At 46.0% G+C, this 21,578-nt stretch overlaps 1 protein-coding gene across 1 annotated transcript in view; it reads right to left on the bottom strand.

Moving 5' to 3' along the window:
• The window catches only part of KIAA1549L (KIAA1549 like), a 730,284-nt gene that overhangs the window by 158,021 nt on the left and 550,685 nt on the right, over nucleotides 1-21,578 (bottom strand). The window contains exons 14-15 of the mRNA XM_078680874.1: nucleotides 9,095-9,273; nucleotides 6,540-6,760 (exon numbers count right to left, since the gene is read on the bottom strand). Coding sequence (XP_078537000.1) covers nucleotides 6,540-6,760; nucleotides 9,095-9,273 — 400 coding nt within the window. The remainder of the gene's footprint in view (nucleotides 1-6,539; nucleotides 6,761-9,094; nucleotides 9,274-21,578) is intronic.

Raw genomic sequence — 21,578 nt, 5'->3', positions numbered from 1 at the left:
AGCATCCAGCCGGGGGGTCTTACATGTTGCAGCTCCCCACGTGGCACCTTGGATCTCCTGCTCCATAATAGGAGCACTGGGACCTCTAGCGGTGCAATGATAGGTAGTATGAACACACTGAGGAATCCGCGGATCAAGGTCTGACAATTGAGTAGGTGGGGTTCAAAGAGAGATCGGTAATAGGCGGGGAATGCCACATGTATGTCAACTTGATTAGTAGCAAGTCATGTCAGGGACAGGGACACTCGTATTGCAGTAATGGGGGTGGTCACAACGACGCTCTTCAATAGCCATGCCAAAAGACGGCCTGATTTATCGCCTCGGTGTGCGTCTTAGCCTTTTACGCTCTATAGTCTAATCATCGCAGTGCCTCATATGTGTGGCGTGCTGCTCTCTCTCTGCAGTCAAGGCAGGTTTCCTAGCCGGATCATCTCGTGCAGTGATCTCAAGGACCCCCAGAGGGGCCTCTATCATAATTAGAATGTGATGTAGGACTCCGAGTGTGCCCATCCCTGTGTGAATGCAATGGCCACACAACACCACCTTAATGGCTTCCCATTCAGTCAATCTGGTGGTGGCAGTACCCCAGTTACCTGTGAAATAGTTCAACAATGCAGTGTTAGCTGGGTCCCGGAACCCCAGATCCTCCAACGCAGCTGGCTGCAGCCGCCAGGCTGGCACTGGGGGAGTGGGGCACACTAAATGAAGCTGCAATGGGTTAATAGCTGACAAAGCCCTCCCTAAGTATTCAGCCCCTGTGACATCTAGGTGTACGGCGTGATGATAAATGATATGGTCCAGTCACACGTGGATGGAATCCAAAAGGGAAAAAAAAAAACACTGCCTGAAAGGTGTTTATAAACAAAAGCTATGCGTTAAGGATAAGACAAAATAACAGCGATGTCCCATCCCCACAGAGAAGAAGTACAGTGTGCTCAAAGCCAAAAGGAAAAGATTGCTTGGGGCACTGATGACCGGAGACAAAAATACTAGAACAAATATATCAAATTTATTATGGCAGTTCTCAAAGTACAAAAACATAATTAATGTACATTTAATAAATATTCTGTAATGTACAATATAAAGTCTAAGAAACCCAGGCGCAACACACATACTCAAGACCAACTCATACTCTCAGCCCTATTCATACTCATTCATTCAAGTATACACAGAAATCACACATGGTCCACAGCATCAAAATCCATTGGTCTCTCCCTGAAGATCTTTCACAATGTAGTGCATACAATAAACCACAGTTTGCTATATTATTCATATGTATGAACATGCAATCACCCTTTCACTTTATTTTTCCATTGGGTGAAAAAAGAGAGTTTTTCAAAAGATTTCCTGTGAGCCTCAAAAGAGGCCACAACTAAATGGTGTTGGAGGAGACATGAAGACCAGAGGACCTCAGCACTGATGCGCGTTTTGTTGCCCGACCTAACATGTGGGTCTCACCTTCTTCGGTGCGCAACAGAAATGGGATGTAGGGCGAATCAGGGTACCTGGGAAACCTGAGATAGAGATAATTCAGTCAGAGGTTACTGAATGTCCAGGGACGTCCAAATGAAGTGTTAAATAAAAAAGGTCCTGAGGTGCAACAGATATACAGGGAACCAGCCGAACTTCCACTCGATGGAGTAAATTTGAAGATAATGGCCACCAGGGCATAGGATGTCCAACGGGATGGAAAAGACCATCCATGTAGGGCCCATATGGGGGTCCTCTCAAATGTGGACAGCCCTGGATTTCCAATGGTTCCGTCTAGTGCACCGGGAGCTGGAAGGGGAGCGCTTGGGCTCCTCCAAGAAGGATGAGACTAATCTGATCCTTCTTGGAGGAGCCCTGGTGGCCATTATCTTCAAATTTCCACCATAGAGTGGAGTATTAGATGCCAGCCCCACCTCTCCCCTCAGGCCAGTAAAGCGTAACCCATCGGTGTCTGGGGGGGAGGAGGGTATGCACAGTCCTGCAGCACCCTGGACCAAGATCTGGTCTTACAGTGGGGCACAATAGCTGGCAGGCAGATGTGCATATCCCTTTGCGCAGTGGAGGGCTCGCTTCAGGCAGCGGCTTAGCCTGAACATCTTGTACCCATCAGAAAGTCTGCTCCCCGTGGACCTGCCTCACTCCTTGCATTGGTATAGAGATGATATTGGTTTGTGAGGGGACACAAGCCGTCCCAGAGCAGTCCAGGGCAAGGTCCACTACCGAGGACACCGATCACCAGCACCTCCTGAAAAGGCATGCTGTCTCTGCTATGCAGTTCTATCTTGATGCACCATAGGAAGGTAAACCACAGAGCCAGGGCACCCCTTCTGGTGCTTTTGTAGCACTCCTTGTGCAGTGTGTGCTTCTCCTACCTGCCCCCTCTCCCGGGCATTCCCTAACAAGGCAGGCTGCAGGCCGAAGAATCACTTCCTGGACACTCAGGCTGCACGTGGCTGGTCAAACGCTGTACCAAGGGTGGGCACTTCATCTCACTCTCCCGTGCTCCCCAGGTGATGGCAGTTCTAAGTAAACTGGCTATCAATGCAGCTAGCGCAGCATCGGAGGAAGCTCCCGCTTACCCGACTTCCCCTGTCAGGTCACCAGGGTCCAGCGGCCTGCTATCTTCAGGCCCAGCCTCAAGGAATGCTGTGGCCCATCGCTGCAGGGCTGAAACCTTCCGCCCCCTGCCACCTGAACAGGCTAGAGGTCAGGAGCTTGCACCCCCGGTGCCCTTGCTGGTCAGAGGAAGCCACTTCTAGATCTTCGCTGGTTTCTAGATTCCACTAGAATCTCATGCTACTCGTGGCAGTGGCCCTCCCGGCCTCACGCCTCCGACTCGCCTCGGGCATTCAGTGACCTTCCTTGGTGCTTCCTTTTGGGAACTGGGGCTGTTGCTCGTTCCAGTCCTACCTCAAATAAACTACAGCAACTTACAGGGCTCGGCAGTGTGGGCCACAGCCTGGATAGAGCCAGATCGCGGGTCTTCCCTGCGGCGCGGATCTAGGTCGCATCCGCCAACTTGTCGTGTCTGGCCATGCCCCCAAAACTTGAGAAACTTAAAAAGCTTTGCAAATAGAAGTGGCATTTAATGAGGCCATTAGTGGCAGAATTCTCTCACAAAATCATTTGTGTTTAGTTTGCACGTCTGGACAAGTCAGAAAAGATTAACAATTTAGGAAAACTTTGCAGAGAACATTTAAATGTAACCTATGCCTAGTTATCTGTGGATCTATAGGCAGAGTAATTCAGAGGAAATGCCCGTTGATAGTACAAATGAACATGATTTGGGTAAAATGTCACTGATTCAAACAATTTGTATTGTGTTGTATGAACAAATTGTGCCCCATATTTTCAAATAACTGGATTTCTTTATTGGGTTACACCAACTGTGTAATGGAAACAAATAATCAGGACTTCCAGCTTCGGGCATGCTGGGCGGTGTCGTGTGATGGCTTCTTAATCAGGTGACATTCAAAGCATGCATGGTCAGTGTGTTCTTTAGATTTTTGCGAAGTCTTCCAAACAGGCGAGGTTAACCAGTCACTCCTGGACGGTGGCCATTCGGTCAGTCACACAGTTCCTTCAGGCAGCATTGCTGTCAGAGGCTCCAGTGATTGATCATGTTGGCGCACCGTAGAAAGCAGGCATTGCTAATCAAGGAGATGTGTCAGCTCCCCTGGCTGCAATACAAATGTCCTGCTTGGCTTCCCATACCTATAACAGATTGTGCTCCTTATTAAGAGAGACGGTTCAAGTTCAAACAGTCCCAATCAATCATGCGCTGTCCTTCCATTCAAGGCATTCTTGACAAAACCATGCACTGCTAATAGCTCTGCGGGCTCAGGTAAATTCATAAACCCACGTGTATGTTCTTCCGAATTAGCAAGCTACTGACTGCTTTATCGATATTTGTATATTACAGCAGGCTAAGAGCCAAGTAGAAACCAAAGCACCTCAAAATAATTTGTCCAAGTCAATTATTATAATTAAGTGCACATCCTCCTCTGCAGAAGAGCGTGCAGATTGGAGATGCACCTGAATGTCTCGTGCCTATGGGTAGGATCGCAAGAGACAAGAAACCCACGACATATTGTGCCAGTCACAGCGACTGCCATGCAGGCAGATCAACGTATGCGCACTCATGTAGCTTACCACTCAGGGGTGGACTTGGAAGGAAAATAGCCCCGGGAACCAAAATAAAAGTGGCTCCTATTACCAGGCTACGGCAGAGGAGCATTGCCACCCCGCCGCCCCCATGCCAGTAGCATACAATAAAATTAAAATAAAACTATAACAAACCTGGGTTTATTATTGGTTTATTTTGTTTCCCGGCCGACTCTTGGGGGTGGGGCCAGGGGGATGACAGGCACTGAAAGGGAGCAGTTGCACTGCTATCAGTGCGCTTGATGGTTTGGCCGTCTCAGGCCGGCCAAACCGTCATGCGGACTGAAGCTCTCTCCAACACAGCTGCTTTGCTGGGTTGGAGACAGCAGAGCCCAGGCTCCTAGTCTTCCTGGGAGCGCAAATCATCGGTGCTCAGGACAATCCTGAAGCGGCTCTCATGCATGAGAGCAGCTTCTGGATTGGACGCAGGGGAGTCTGGGAGCCTCTGCCTGCAGTGGAGCCACGAGAGGAGCAGAGGACGGTGATGCGGTGGGCTGCAGGCAAGTTATTTTTTTCTCTCTTTTTTTGCGTTGTTCGATATCTCCTCCGCCGCCCTGCCCCTCTACTCTGACACCAGCTGCTACTGCCCATTACTGAATCAGATAGCTAAAAATGTGGCCCACATTTGAAAATCGAGGTAGTTCTGAACTTGTACAAACACACTGCCTAGATGTTTTGCAGGGCGGAGACTGTATGCATTGTTTTACTTGCTGCAGACAATGTTAGTTCTAACATAGGTAAATCAACAGTAAAAACCTGTCCAGTAGAACATAAAACAGGCCCACAAACAGCCAAAACATGGTCCCAGTCTCTGACCTATCAGACCAGCCTTTCTGGCACAGTCAAATAGCCCTATAGGCCAGCCCGACACAGTCAGACAGACAGAAAAATTAACAACAGAAACAGAATGATATAGTAATGTAGGTAGAATAGACAGACGAATCTATATGCTGTATCTCGAAAAGAAAGAAATAAATGTATGCGAGATTGTAGGAAAGGCAGAAAACACTGCATGTGACTAACAAAACCCTAAAACCATGCCTAGTAAGATGATTAGGTTGCAGATAGTAACAGAGTTGCATTACGAAAGTAGAAATATAAAATGTATGTCATACAACAAACAAAATGGCCCTTTTCTTTAAAAAGTGAATGATAAAAGTGAATCTTGGATATAAATGTTTCCTCAGTTCAATATGAACATTCAAGGCTCTGCTGATTCGGACACAGTGTGTGGTATGCCTTTTTCAAAGATGCAAAGGTACAAAGTACATGCATTCAAATGCTTAAGCTTCAAAAGCTGTACTTATTGGCAAACTTAAAGATGACTTGGGAACTAATGGAAGCAGCAGAAAACGAAATGTCTACAAATCACAAGTGTTTAGGAGGCGGACATGTAAATGTAAATAATTGCATTCAGTTATTCTATCATATTCCTGTAATTCTAATAAAAGAAAAGTCGAAATAATAAGCATTCTAGTGAATGTCATTCGATTTACAAGGCCAGCCTCTCCTGAGCCGGTTTATACATATTTGGAAATTCTATAAGGGTGCATTTGCTGATTTGTAATTTACATAATGCTGTGGTTGATGAATAAAGCCCACAAGGACGTTTCAGAACAGTGACCAATGAACCATAATAATCGACTAACCCCCAACATAACCCTATCAACACAGAAATGTTACTGAAAGTGGTGTAATTAGCTAGCATACATCAGGTGCTGAAAGTGGCAGTGCTACCAAAGTATTTGACTGAAAAATAGATGGTTGTCACGATGAAAAAACGAATTAAGTATACCATGGTTGATATTTCTATTCTGTTTGCACTTCTGAGTGGAACCCATCATCAGTCATGCGCAGGTGATTCTTTAAACGACTCCCTTTTCTAGACCTAGAACCCAATTGGGGTTGTTGGTTTTAAATTAAACTTACAAGATCTGGAACACCTCAAATAAAGGTTTCATAATGCCACTGCTGCATGAAGATTAAAAGGAGCTCAATCCCCTCGCCATTGCACGTATTTTGGAACTATAGAACGAGATGTACACAATCGAAATGGGGCCCATGTCTGGAAGAACTAACTGCAAATAATGCCAAGAAAGAAAATATTTTTTGCATAGATATTTTTTTCATTTTGTGTCAAAAGCTGATTTTATTAATGATAATAATGGCACACACATAAAAATCTCCATACTTGCATTAAAAAAATTAAAAGATGTGATCAAACAGGGGATGCCGCTCCAAATGAAAGAACTACTTCATGCAACAAAACAGAAAAACACGACCCACAAAGAGGAAACACACAGAGGGCATCCATTCTAGAAAAAAGATGCTGAGATGCATCAACTCTTAAAACCAATGTGGGGGAAGTTAAGAGTTTTTCGTACCTGTTTTTAGGCTCTGCAAATGGAGATGATACATCCGTATCCGGATCCAAAACACTGTCAATTTCCTTCTGTTTCTTCTCGTACATCTTTCTTTTTCTTTCTGTCAAGGACTTGCTGCCGTCAATGGGAGGGAAGTCGTAGTAGCCCTTCTTCTTGGCTTTTAGCCGGAGCTTGTTGCGGTAGTGTTCAATGTCGGACTTCTGCTTCAAGGCTTTGTTGACCTATCCGGAGAGAAACAGATTCAGCGAGCAGACTTTGTATGGAAAGGAGAACAAATCCCTGGCTGGGTCGCCCAGCGCGCTGCGTCCATCATAACCTATTTTCGGATTTTGTTAGTGGGTTTCAGTGCAAACCGACAATTTAAAGGAGGCTTCCTGCGAGCTCGCCATCAGATGGCTGGATATTTTGTTCTGTCTAAGTGGCACGTGCGGAAACTCACGCCCACTAAACAGAGACGCGCTCATCTGTCGCTATAAACCAGGCCAGCATTAATCATAACTGCAGAGGAAACGTGAAACGGGAGAGCCCCACGCACCAAAACATATTTTACTCTGTCACTGAAGTGTTTGCGTGGGATGAAGGGGGCGCACATTTGTTCAGAGATCTTGCTCCAGTACTGTATGTGTAACAGTGATGTTGTTGCCAATTTACATTAAAGGCGAAGGTACAGTAGCAGAAAAGTATTTCCCTTAAGAAAAGGCTCTTCTCTCTCTACTTTTAGGACGGGGGGTTATTTAAGATACATTTCCAATAGACCTAGTAAAACAAGATATACAACCATGCTTCAGTCGATCTTTTAAGACGTGTAAGTATTCTAAATGCAAAAAAATTAATCTATCCCTCCTTTTTGGAATTCACAAAGGATTCCAAGAGTACTCCTGGGATGTTGAGAGAGACATGGTTTCCCAGGACTGGTTCTGGAATTCTTTTTTGGGTTCTAAGTTCCTTTCAGGCAGGCAATGACATTTTGCATGTATACATGTAAAACGTTTACATTCCACATTACACATACGTAATATTGCATTCGTGTAATCACACTTAAATTTTTGTTTGTCTCCTCGACAAAACTATTTTCCAATGTAGATTTATATTTTCTTCACTCCCAGAAATTCTGGGATTCAGTCCCATCTAAATCTAGATTTACTCCTGCTCTTCACAAGAGTATTAGTCCAGTTGTATTCAGGAAATGAATGACTGAAGTTTGTGGATGCTCACCTACTTTCTGTCGGGAGGAACAATTCAATTAAACAAGGTAATTAATACATCAATGTACTTATATGTCCCATGGGGGATACGTACATAGTAGACAAATAAATGAACACTGACCCAAATGATGAGAAAGTAAATCTTTAGTATTCAACTTTCTCATAGATCTTTAACTAAACAAAGCATTAGGTATGCTGTCCAATATACAAAAAGACATATACAGTGAATACAAAAAATAGTGTAGATCGTGGTCTGGGATTGCCAGGTCACACAACATGTATACATAAAAATGAAATTGTTCAAGCTACCAACTGTAATCAAATAGTCTTTCGGAAATAAATGATTTCTTTTGTTCCTATTAGACTTTGCACAGTCGGATATATAGTAAAGTACGTCGACGTTTCGACCCTAGTGGTGAAGCGCTGACTATGTGCATCTGGGGCGGGGCTTCATCAGGACTGGTAATGGGTTGGACAGCCTTATTGTTAGGTGTATGATTCCTCTGTTCTTTTACTGGTTCTGGTGCTTGTCAGCCGACAAGCCCATGGGATGCTGTAGGTTCACTGGTTCTTATTTTGTCGAATCTTCTACACCAGCCGGTGGGAAGTTCTACGGGTCTGGGTCTGGGTGTCTGGTGTCCGTATAGGGCTATACCGGCTATTAATGGCCCTCTCCAGCGTTAAAGGCCCCGAGCCGAAGGCGAGGGCCTTTAACAAGGGAGATGGACTTTAATAGCCGGTATAGCCAAGCAACGAAGGGCTATAAGGCTATTAGAACATTCTGCCACTAGAGGGCAGAATGTTATAACAATAAAAAACAAAGCCTTATGGGAGCGTGAGGGGATTGGAATCCCCTCAGGCTCCCTGAAGCCTTTGTTCACAGCCAGAGCTGTGAACAAAGAAACATTGGAATGTTGGAGCTCCGGGCTTATACCAGCCATTATAAGCCCGGAGCACTTCATTGTTTTCAATGGAGTTCCCAACATTCCAATGTTCTAATAAAGATTATACATCATATAATAGGAAGGAAGTATTCCTGAGGGGTTGGTGGGGGTGCATGGTCAGAGTTCAGCTGAATAACATTTCCAATGCGCCTTGCTCACAAGGAGACAGCTCTTGCAATTGCAGTATGTCCCAAGTAACTGATCTTGAAACTAACAAAGGCCAGAGTGAACAGTAGGTTCTCAATGTGTATCAGTGACATATTACTCACTACACAGAATGTGTGGTTGCATTGCATTAATGCTGCAAACACTAGCTTTTGTGATTGCCTGGCAGCTGATCGCAATGAATCCTTGTTCAAGCAGCAAAAACAGAAACAATCTATTTACCTGGAGGAAGGAAGCTCACCTCTCCAGCTATAACTGCAGATTCCTGACTCCTGTCCGATGCTGGGTGAGAAGGAGGCACTCCCACTGATCTGATGGAAGTCAACTGAGCAGACCCAGAAGACGTGTCGAATGGATCCGGGACCATTTTGGAGCTGTTTTCATAGAGCATGCTCCCGACGTCCTCGTCACTCGAAGGCACTACAACACATTGATCGGCATGCAGGGTTATTACTATGAAAATCCATATATAGTCTCATGGGTTTTTGAAAAGAATGTCATGTCATCAACATACATTCAGCCGTTGATATGGTAACATGCAAATGTCCTGTAGTCTATATAGGTGGAGCACATGCCTGCCCAACTTGTTTCACGGTACTCCTTTAATATGTAGCCTCATAATGGTGGTTATTTATAGCAGCTGCGCCATCATTACTTCTAATGTTATTCTATCTTTATGGATTCCGCTTTCATTTAGTAACACAGTATATCACCTCACAATGATGGGACTGTGAGCCAAACTACTAGTAGGAAACGTGTTTGCTTTTCCTATAAACATGGAATCCAAAAATACCTAGTGAAAGTAAAGCACACCTGCCTCCATTTTAAAAAGTGGAATACAAATGCTGACGTGCCTAAGTACTTAAGATTTTGGCTAATGATAAGCGGATCTAATCACAGAAAGGACACTGCCACTAATATGTTTCTAATATGGTCAACTGTTTAAAAAAAACTGTAAGTGTTTACGAATTGTATTAATAAATTACAAATCACTCCAAAAGAACAAAAGTATTTAAGAGCTATATATGTAAGCGGATCTTAAATTTAGGAAATGAGACAGCCACAGTGGTATACTGCTGCAATTCACACATAAATCTAGCCACAACAAGTGTTATTAGTTGAGACATTTGCAGCCAAATCTGTTTGTGGAATTTCCATAGTAACTTTATTAACATGCTCTCAAGATGACTGGCAAAAAGGACCACAAAGGAACACAATCTAGCAGCACGATTATGAGGTGAGCAGGCTGTGCAATGAAGTAAGGCACAAAATACGTTTTGTATTGTCAAAGAATGTGAAAACTTGGGTATATTGACCACAACCACTTAGAGCAGTGACAAAAAAGTGAAAGCTGTGCAAGTAACATACCTGGAAGATTCATATACATGGACTACTTGTAAGGTTGTTGGAAATGGCCCTTTTTGCAGGGTTAGCCCCAAAGTTTTGCTTCTTCCTCCTATATTTTTCCTGGCCTGTCTGTGTTGGTTTTAGGACTCTGGGCACTTTACCCCTACTGATCAGTGCTAAAGTGCATATGCTCTCCATGTAGATTGTGTTATGGATTGGTGTTTCCATGATTGGCCTGGTTGATTTATGTGTCAGTCCCTAGTAAAGCGCACTGGGTGTGCCCGGGCCTGTAAATCAAATGCTGTTGGTGGGCTGCAGCACTGAATTGTGCCACCCACACACATAGCACCTAAAAGGTAACTCTGGCCTGCCATTGCAGAGCCTGTGTGCAATCTGGTACAGTGCACCAACTTGCCAGGCCCTAACCTTCCCTTTTCCTACATGTCAGTCACCCTTAAAGTAGGCCCAAGGTACCCCTGTGGGCAGGGTGCAGTGTATGTGAAAGGTAGGACATGCCCTGGTGTGGGTGGCATGTCCTGATAGTGAATTTCTGCCAATTTCATTTTTTCACTATTGCAAGGCTACCTGTTCCCCATAGGACAGAATGGGGTGTTTGTTTATAATATCTTATAAACATAACTGGCCCTGGGAACTAGGTAGGAAAATGAAGTTTAGTGTGCCTGAACCCAGAATCTAAAGATGCATCTTTTAGTAAAAGTGATTTTTACTTTTTGTGTTTGAAAATACCACTTTTAGAAAGTAGGTGTTTTCTTGCCTAGCCATCCAGTGTGCCTCTTCTGGGTTTGTGGATTGACTGTCTGGGTTTTGGATGACAGGGGCTGGGGAGCAGGGGTGGCTCCGGATACACTAGGTGGGTCAGGAAATAGACTAGGCTGAATAGACCTGGGCTGCACTTACAGTAGGGGAGGAGATTTCCTTGCATCTGAATGGGCCTGGTCTGCCTCTGACAATGCCGTCTTCACTTCCTGCTAGGAAGCCACACCAGAGAAGGCAGAACTGGTTTTGGCCAGGCACAGAGTTCAAAGGATTTTGGGATATAAATATTGGGGTCAAGACTCCTGAACTTTAGAACTCTTTTGTACCAAAAAGACTGCCCAGAAGAAGAGCTGGAGAAGCTGTGAGGATAAAATACCACTTTACTGTGTGCTTTGCTGTGTTGGCCTGCAGTGGCTGCTTCTGTCTTGGGCAGTGAAAGGACTGGACTGAACTTTCTGCAATCTACTTTTGTGAGTTTCTCCAAGGGCTTGAGTTAGAGCTTTCCCCCTGTTCAAGAAGTCTCAGGAACAGCAAAGACTTCCAGCTCTTCTGCTCTCAGCACTGGGGACTGTGCGTTTTGTGCTGCAACAGGAGAAACAGTAATTCAACGACCTCAATGACGACGCTGTCGATATCGTGTCCTGAAGGCAACGCACAGGGCACCACAGAGCGCACTGCACCGTGACCCTGGTCTTACCGACGACACCTGCTGACTACGCCACTGAGCCGCTGCTCGCACCGCGACCTGTGAGCTCCGCACTCTGCACCGCCTTGCTTCACAACGACGCCTTGGAAACCCCAACGATGACGCTCCACACCAAACCCGACGGCGCTGCTTGCACCGTGGTTCAAGGGCACTGCATGTAAAGTTACACGATGCACCGCTCTCATCCCACACCGCAGACTTGGCCTGCTGGCGCCATTGACTCCAGTTCATCAGCTGAAGACAGCGCTTCAGCAATGATGACGCAGCTGCTTGCACCATGACCTGCCAGCACTGCGACCTGCCAGCACCACGATAAGCACCGCATTCACTTCGCACCGTGCCCCTGGTCTCACCGAGGACGCCATCTGACTCCGCCACCAAGCCGCTGCTCGTGACCTGAGGGCACCACAAGCTGCACTGCTGCACTTTGCACCGCAGCACCCGACACCTGCCAATGCCAGCGCTCCTGACTTAAACATAGAGGAGTTCGATCTGCAACGCGTGAAACTACAAGGGCCCGACGACTCCTGCACCGACCTCTGGAAACAACACCTTCTTTCGGATGCTCAAGTCAAAGAGAGGTCACCAGCACCCCGCATTTCTAAAAGGTACTGTTTGCGGGTCTTCCCGACACCGTAGCTTGCCCACGACGCCGCAGTTAGCCAGAACTGTTTGTATTTGTTTGCTCATGACGCCGTGATAGAAACGGACAGAGCTATCAACATTAAGGAACTGTTTTTCAAGCATATTTTGATAACTGATGATTTTTAAGTACTGTATTGTAGATTTTTGTCGTTTTTGGTCTTGTCTTAAGTATATAAAGATATTGAATATTTTTCTAAACTGGTGTGGTATCCTTTTGTAGTGCTTAAACTATATTACAGTTGGTTTTGTGCAAATGCTTTACACACTGCCTTTAACATAAGCCTGACTGCTCGTGCCAAGCTACCAAGGGGGTGAACAGGGTTATTTTAGGAGTGTAACTCCCTTATCCTAACTAGAGTGGTGGTTTCTGCCTGGTTTCAGCGCATGCCCTAGCCTACCAAAAATCCCATTTCTAACATTGGTTGTCAGCGGTGAGGATAGGACTTGCATCTGCACTTGACTTACAGTGATTGGTGGGCACTACTACCATATTGCAGACCATTACGTACCACATACTATTTTCTTTTGGTCTATTTTTGCCTTTCCATTGGTTTTAAACTTGAACTTTCTAGTACATCATGCCAGATTCAATTGTGTCATCTGTTGCATCCTTGGAAGTGGCCTTTGAGGAGGAGAGTTTAGAAACCTACAATGTTGAAGAGTTGAAGGCGATCTGCAAAAACCTCAAAATCCAAATCAGAGGCCTCATCAGAAAAGAGGAGCTACAAAAGGCGCTGACGGCCTGGGTAGTGGCCAGACATGCTAGTAAGACGTCTCGGGATCTTAGCCTGGAGGTGGAGGCGCCTATTCCAAGGGTGGATGTGCTTTTGGGGGGGGCACCCTCTAAACCAGGCAGCAGCAGTGCCTTGTACCCAGAGGAGCTGGAGGACAGGCGGGAAGCAAGGAGAGTGGCTGTGGAGCTGGAGAAGCTTAAGGTAGCCATGGAGGAGAAAAGGATGATATTAGAACATGAGTTTAAAATGAGAGAGCTGGACTCGGAAGCCAGAAGGGTTAGGCCCAGCCCAGATGGTGGCAGCAAAAGTGTTAGGTCCAGTACTAAGGATGATGTACACACACACACACAGATTTGGGGCCCTGCTTCAAGGAGAGGGTTGGCATACACCAGGGGGTTCAGGATTGTGAGGCTATTCCAGTGGTGCGCAGTGTACCTGAGGTGGATTGGCAAACTGGCACAGGGGATCGTTTTCCTGGTAGTGGAAGGGACACTCTACTGACTCTAGATGAGAGGTGCAGGGAGAGGGGTTCCCCCAAGATAGAAACCCTGGTAAGTGAGTATGGAGACCACCCAGAAGAGTATGGGTTTAGGGACAGCAACAGTCAAACACTGTCTCACCTGTCTTGTGAGGGTGATGTGGGGTACCTTTCTGAGGCACTGGGTGGTTGGGTGAAGGGTAGTTTGGTTAACACCTGGGTGGGGCTGTGTGATTCAATTGTTGGAGCGTACATTTTAATTCCCTATTTTCCAGAGCTATGCCAACGCCCAGTGGAGTTTGAGTTCTCTGACCCCTGGGAGCTTGCACTGGAGGCAGTCCTTTTGGTGGATTCCAGTGGGTCTGGAGAAGTATCTGGGGGTGACCCGGAAGGAAGTGGCTTAGGTATTTCCCAACCAAGGGTGGTTGGAAAGGTTTGTGGTAGCCCAGATAGGTCCCGGTGTCGTGGGAAGGGTGTAGGGACACACGTCCTGTCTCCGCGGAGAAGGAGTGGGAATGAACTGCGGCCTAATGTGCCCAAAACCCGGTCCCAGAGCCTGGGTGGTTCCAGGAAGGAACACCAGGTGGGGAGCATAGGCTGTACTGGTAGGGCATCTGTTGAGGGGATATCTTAGTGTCAGGAGAACATGGAGTGTCTTTAAACAGAGATCCATTGGTTCTAGTGTCTTGCGGTGCCGCTCCTAAGTGGAGCGTGCAGAAGTCCAGATTGAGGGGTGAGAGGGAGATGTGTTCCCCAGTGGGAGAACCAGTTGTTCAGGAGCCAGCCAGGAGGTCTGAGCCTCCTAGGAGTGACCATGGTGACACCGCTTCTGTCCTGGGGGATCTTCTCACACTGTCAGATGGACAGGCATCAGGAGATCTGCCCCAGGCAGACTGTCACACAACACATGAGGTATGTGTTACCCTTGGGGGGGCATGCATGCTCCCCAGGGTGTCCATGGTGTGCCACGCGGTGCTCTGCCACTGTGTTTAGTACCTGGGTTGGGAGGCCAGGCTCAGGTCCTGCCTGACCTGGAGGGAAGGACATCTGTAAGCAGTGTCCTGACCGGCTTGTCTTCTAGGGGTACCACTCCAGGTGGGAGGGTACAGGCTCTGGAAAGGGATGCAGAGGTAGGAAGTCCTTGCCTCTGACCCCGGTCCAACCTGAGGATTTAGATCCTAGGTGGGTGGATCAGTTGCAGGGTCAAGGCCCTGAACTGGTGGAGGAATTGCTTGGGAGAACTGATTCCAGCGTCCTGACAGTTTTTGGTTCTGAGGGTGCCTCTCCTAGAAGGAGAATGTGGGTCCCCAAAAGTGCTGTCCTTTTGTAGTGCTTACACTGTATTACTGTTGGTTATGTGCAAATGCTTTACACACTGCCTCTAAGATAAGCCTAACTGCTCGTGCCAAGCTACCAAGGGGGTGAGACGGGGTTATTTTAGGAGTGTAACTTCCTTATCCTGACTACAGTGGTGATCCACTTTTCTTCATGATCACCCAAACAATAAGTGAAACACAGAAGCCCATATGTACTACCGCTGTTGCTGGAGGAATCTATTTCCTAATGCTCTGTCTTCTGCTAATCCAAAATTTTAAGAGACTTTTTGGTATGGAATCTAGGCACAATGGTAACTTTTAAAGTGTGCCATCAAACGTCAAAAATCTCTTCTAAACACTTTATCTTATCTTTCATTCCCAAGAGGCATCCTTCTTAGACATATGCATGCTGGCCTTATCATTGCCCTTCTCAGCCTGATGAACAATATGCAAAGTGTTTACCAAGTCATAAGAAATGATGCTTCAATGGGCAAGTCAAAAAAGATAATTCTCACCATGCATGAGGCGCAAAACTCTATCACCCTGATTATGAGTCAGGTGGAACAGAATTATCGCATGGAAATCCACTCCTCCTGATTCAGAGTTGGCCTGATGGAACCCGAGTCCCAAGCTCTCCAGGATGTATTTCTGGCCAGAAAAATTGCATGAGGCTTTGGTTGCAGCAGCCAGATCATTTTATTCATTTCTTTTTCTGGAATGCCAGAACTTAACTTCCGCCTTTTTTCTCATAGCCCCTTCTCTCCACCCCCACCCTACACAAGGTCATAATGCACAAATATTTGTGTTAAATGCCACAGAATTGGGAATTCATTGTGGTTTTCTGAATGATAAACCGCGTCCCGCGTGGGTATTTCCATTCTATAGGGTTTAACTCATAAGTGCATAGTACTGGTGCGGTGTTACCACAGGGTAATGACAAATTTGCATTAAGAGTTAGCCCTCTGCCAGCACCATGCACATGTAAACAGGCCCTATAACTTAATGTAGAACATGTCCGTGGAGTAGTCCAAGATGGTTGAACCATGTGTTCAGAATCAGATGAGGGTTTGCGTAACGAACCAAACAAATTATTGTGCTTCTCAGAATGTTAATATTAAGTTTTTGATTCGTTTAATACAAATAAATTCCATGAGAGAGAGATATCCAGTGTATAAAATCCACCTATTGCCGAAAGAGTTAATCTTCAGCACCAGCTTAACATGGAGACCTGTGAGAAGAGGTGATGCAATAAAATATTCCTCTAGTCAAGGATCGCCTCTAAACTTCCATTGTTGAATGCACAGATATATGGATCATGGTGGTTTGGATCTTTGTAAATGGGGAGTAAAAAATGTTTCATAACAAATTACAGTATATAAGAATTATGTTTTACTTCTATAAACCAATGTTCTAATAACATTTCAAAACACTGTAGAGGATACAGATATGAACTTCCCTTTCATAGGTCGACCATAGGAATATGTAGACGAAATATGAGCTCTGAAGCCAACTGTTGTTGATTTCATAAGAGCAGCTTGAAAGGGGTGTGGAGCTGGTGGGACTCTTCTGTGAGAACAGGCTTTGGGGAAAACAAGATCTGCCACAAAGACTGTCACATTTACAGCCTCTTTTGCAGGCTTTGTGATTGTAAGGGATCTCTCCAAACAGCCTTCAGCCTTATAAACGGACATTCTTCAAGGGTCATCAGACATTTAATTTTCAGGACATCCTCTGCTCGAAGTGCTTAAACTGAATGAACCCTAGGAAATCTCTTTATCTTCATTCTATACCCATTCCTAGTTTATCCTGCAGTGGAATTCCTCTCTGATATGGAAATGGGACACTGACAAATATGCATCCTAGGGAGCGAAGACAAGGATGTTCACTATTAGATGAGGATAGGGAAAATGAAAGAAAAACGTCTCCCTTAGGACTTAGCTATATGGCATGCTCACTGTGTGCTACCAGTGACAACTTGTATGACAAAGTCCAAATCAAAAGATTATCTAAGCCACGACAAGATAACAGGATTTTCTGAGACACAACAAGAAATACCAAGTTTCACTTGGGTCAAGATCCCATATCATTGTTGTTAGACCTGGCCCTTTCTGCAGGGTCACCCCCAAACTAATTAGCTTCCTCCTACAACGTTTTGTTGAATTTGATTTATTGGCTTTAGGACTCTGCTAACTTTTCCACTGCTAACCAGTTCTAAAGCGCTTGTTCTCTCTGCTTAAAATATGGAAACATTGGCTTATACCAAATTGACATATTTTATTTACTTATAAGTCCCTAGTAAAGCACTCTAAAGGGGCCCAGGACCTGTAAATTAATTGCTCCTAGTGGGCCTGTAGCACTGATTGTGCCACCCAATAACATAGCCCTTTAAACATGTCTCAGGCCTGCCATTGCAGAGTCAGTGTGTGCAGCTTTAAGCTGCCATGTCGACCTGGAAAAATAAACCCTTTCCTAGACCCAAACCTTCCTTTTTAATACATATCAGTCATCCTGAAGGAAGGCCCTGGACAGCCCCAAGGGTAGGGTGCAGTGTATTTAAAAAGTTGTTCATGTACTTTTAAGTTTTACATGTCCTGCTAGTGAAAATGTCCCGAATTTGTTTTTCACTAATGTGAGGCCTACCCTTCCTATAAGACAACATTGGTGATCCTTTAATACATTGAATAAGCTGTAATTCCTAATTAGGAGCAGGCAGATATCCCATGTTTCGTACTTATGAAATTGTAATGGCAACCCCTTTTTGGTGGTAAAGTAAGATTTGTCATTGCAATTTTTAAAATGGCACTTTTAGAAAGTTGACATCAGCCTTTTGTGCCTGCATCCTGTCTTGGGTGCAAAAAGAGCAATTGATGGACAGAATGAAGAACAATGTCATACATTCACCCCAGTACAGAAATCTGGGCCTAAATTCATTGTTGTTTTGCTCACCATGCCATTCCAGTTTGGACCCAGCCATATGCAAATCAGTCTTGACCCTGCGCCCAATGGGAACCGCCCAGCCCAAACTGCCAGGCCAGGTTCTCCCTGGACTGGAAACAAACATCCTAGGACCGGTTTCGGGCTTTCAGCCCTCATCAGCCAGGATAGCTTGACTCCAGTGGCATGGAGAGCACGGGACCCACATCTGGGCATACCCGTCCCACTCGGGATGACGGATGCAAAAAGAACAATTTATGGACAGAATGCAGAACAATGTCATACATTCACTCCAGTACAGAGATCTGGGCTTAAATCCATAGTTTTTTGCTCACCGTGCCATTCCAGTTTAAACGATGGATTTAACCCATATCTCTTGATTGGGGTGAATATATGATTTATTCAGCATCTGTCCATCATTTGTTTGCGTAGCACTTTTCACCCTAGTGGGCTGGGTATGCCCAGACATGGGTCCCTTGCTCACTGTGCCCCTGGATTCAAGGTAGCCTGGCTGATGAAGGGTAATACCCAGAAACCGGTCCCAGGATGGTTGTTTCCGGTCCAGGGAGGACTTGGCTTGCCAGTTCAATCTGGACTGTTCCCATGAGGCACAGGGTCAAGACTGATTTTCATATGGCTGGGTCTAAACTGGGGTGGCATGGTGAGCAAAAGAACAATGGATCTAACCCAGATCTCTTGACCAGGTGTGAATGTATGATTTATTCAGCATTCCATCCATCATTTGTTTGTGTAGCACTGCATCCCGACTTGGGTCACATGACTGGGTGTAGCTGACAGTTAGACTTTATGAATTCCTCCTAGACAGTCACACAATAGAGGGATTAGGCATACCTGGATATGCCATATGCTGGCAGAAAGGAGGGGACATAGGTATGAAAAGCCTCATTCACAACTGAATAGCCTGTGCTCTGCCTTCACACGAAAGGTCTAACGACTCTGCATTGTCACTGCAGCCAGCTTTAAGCCAGGGCAAAGGAGGGAGGAAAGCCCATGCACTTCAAAGACACTGTCTAGAAGTATCTCATAGCTTGCAGAACCAGGGCACAAAGGTATAAAAGAAGGACCTCAGTCACCAACACTTGAGAACACTTATGGACATGTGGATAGTCTGCCCGGAAGAAGGACTGCTATTCTGCCACAAGGACTGCCACTGTGCTGGACTGTTGCTCTACAAGAAACTGCTGCCCTGCTGTGCTGACCTGTTGTTTGCTTCCCTCTTGCCTAAGGGGAGGAAGAACTGAACCTGTCACCCACCTTAAACCCATCTTAAAACGAGAACCCCAGAGTGACTCAAAGGGGTAGTCTGCTGGCCTCCTGATCTGAGCCTCAGGGACATAACATGCTCCCCAACAGCTCCTGGACCCATCTTCAGTGAGCTCCTGAATCCAAATGGTGTGACTGGACCCTTTGGTGACTCAGCAGGCTCTTAAATCAATCTTTTGAGCTCTTTATGACTGCGAATAGGGCAGGTGTGCAATGGAACCACGCCACTCACACAGAAATTAAGCACAAGCCGCAGCCAATTCGTCTCCTCGCACAGCAAGCATCGATTCCTGCGGAGGACCGCCAATGTGAAGCTCCAGCCCACCTGTCTGCGACACCCAGCCTGCTCTTAACGCCATGCCAATGACTGCCAACGACTGCCAGCGAAGCTCTCCTTGCTCAGCACAACTCTCTGCAACGCGAACAGGACTCTTGGCACAAAACTTGAGAAGACAAAATTTCACCGGAGCTAATCTGGGACTGTATCTGACCCGCGTTCCATTGCATTGTGCCTGGCCTTTTGACTTTGAGCCAGTCCAGAGAAACCAGATATCCTCGGTTTAGGCTTTAGGCATCATGGGGCTGCTTTACACTTTATTATTTAATAATTCAAAACTGCAGTTTTATTAATTGTAGTTTTGTCGTTTTGGACTTCTTTTATTTATTTCATTTTGCTCTATTATTCTAATTTGGTGTGGGCTCTTTTTGTGTGGTGTTTTCACTGTTTTGCTGCTTGAAGAGTTGCACAAATACTTTGCACATCGCCTATAAGTTAAGCCTGCCTGCTCTATGCTAAGCGTGGAACATCCTTTTCAACGCAACTTTTACCACGCAGTGCTGTTACAACGCAGGCTTTACCACGAAAACCATTAGAACGCATTGCACTGGGGGGCGCTCTAGGATAAATAATAGTTTAATTTACTATCCAACACTGTTAGAACTGGCTATTTCTGGTAGGCTAAGGCTGACGCCAAAGCCAGGCAGAAACCACCATTCTAGTCAGGGCGAGGGAGTCACACGCCAAGATAACCCTGCTCACCCCCTTGGTAGCTTGGCACGAGCAGTGAGGCTAAACTCAGAGGCAATGTGTAAAGCATTGCGCCAGCACACAACAGCAACAACATCCTAGGCACACCACAAAAGGAACTCCACAAAAGGTTATATGAAAATAACTTCTGTGTTGTCAAAATCACATCAGATAGAAATCACACATGTACATTGTGCCAACTGGCACGGGCAATATTCATAAGGGATTATTTACAAGACAGGGCCACATAGGCCACTGTCAGAATCAACACTTTTAGAAATAGAAATACTGTCAGAAATTAGAAGAAAAGGATATAAAATCACTGTATCACAAAGTAACAATTATAGATCACATCCAGTAACTACTGGGAACAGGTAAGTACCACCTACTCAACCCTAACCACCTTAGGAGAATGTCACGCAGGGAACCAGGACCTCACTAGGTCCACCTGTACTGGAAAGAACAACCACCTAAGAATAAAATACATTTAGGGGTATCAGCAAGAACACATTACACATGATGCATCGCCACATTCAGAGGTGTAAGGAAAGAAAACACATGATGCATAAAAACACATTCAGCGGTGTAAGGAAAGAAAACACATGATGCCTAAAACATTCAGAGGTGCGGGGAAGGAAGAACACATGATGCATAAACCAACACATTCAGAGGAGTAAAATCCAGGAAGACACATGATGCATAAAAACATTCAGAGGTGCCAGGAAAGAAAACACAACTCAATGCGCAAAGACACATGATGCCTAAAAACATTCAAAGGTGCGTAATCATATTAAATGCATTACATTTCCTAGCACCACATCACACTGCGCAAAACCTTACATAAGCCACCACCTGTGGCAGTCCCTAGGCCAACTGACCTTGTTGGGGCTAGGACGCCCTGTGTCTCAATGTCAGGGGCCTAAACGGTGCAGGTGCCCACTACTTGCTGGGCACCTGTAGACAATCCCAAACGCCTAAACGGTGCAGCTGCCCACTAATTGCTGGGCAGCTGGGAATCACAAACTGCGACAGGGTCCTCACTGACCCTTAGGCGCAAACTGCGCCACTGCTGGAGCCACACGGCTCTGAAAACACTCTACACACGTTGGAGCCACACAGGCTCTGGACATCACTTGTGTCCCCCAAGGGCCTCACAGACTCTTAAAACAATGCACAAATACCTCGCAGGCAGGGGGGGCGGGCACCGGCAATGTGCCCCAACGCCCCCTTCTAGCTAAAAATGGCCCCCAGAGCCTTCTCAGGGCTGTGCAACAAATGTGGGTGCCTTCGGTGGAGCCCCCCCCCGGGGGACTCGAAAGAACAAATGCCCCCGGAGCCCTCACAGGGCTCTAAAACAATACTGCTGGCATGGAGCCTCTCAGGGCTCTTCAGGAACAACTCTCGCCATGTTGGAGCGGCCCGCTATCAAGTGGGGCCGCTCAGGGTGAAGGCACCGGCAATGTGCCTCCTCACTCCC

Source organism: Lissotriton helveticus, chromosome 3_1 (genome assembly GCF_964261635.1).
Source record: "Lissotriton helveticus chromosome 3_1, aLisHel1.1, whole genome shotgun sequence".
Taxonomy (NCBI): domain Eukaryota; kingdom Metazoa; phylum Chordata; class Amphibia; order Caudata; family Salamandridae; genus Lissotriton; species Lissotriton helveticus.
This window is presented reverse-complemented; position numbering and strand designations above follow the sequence as displayed.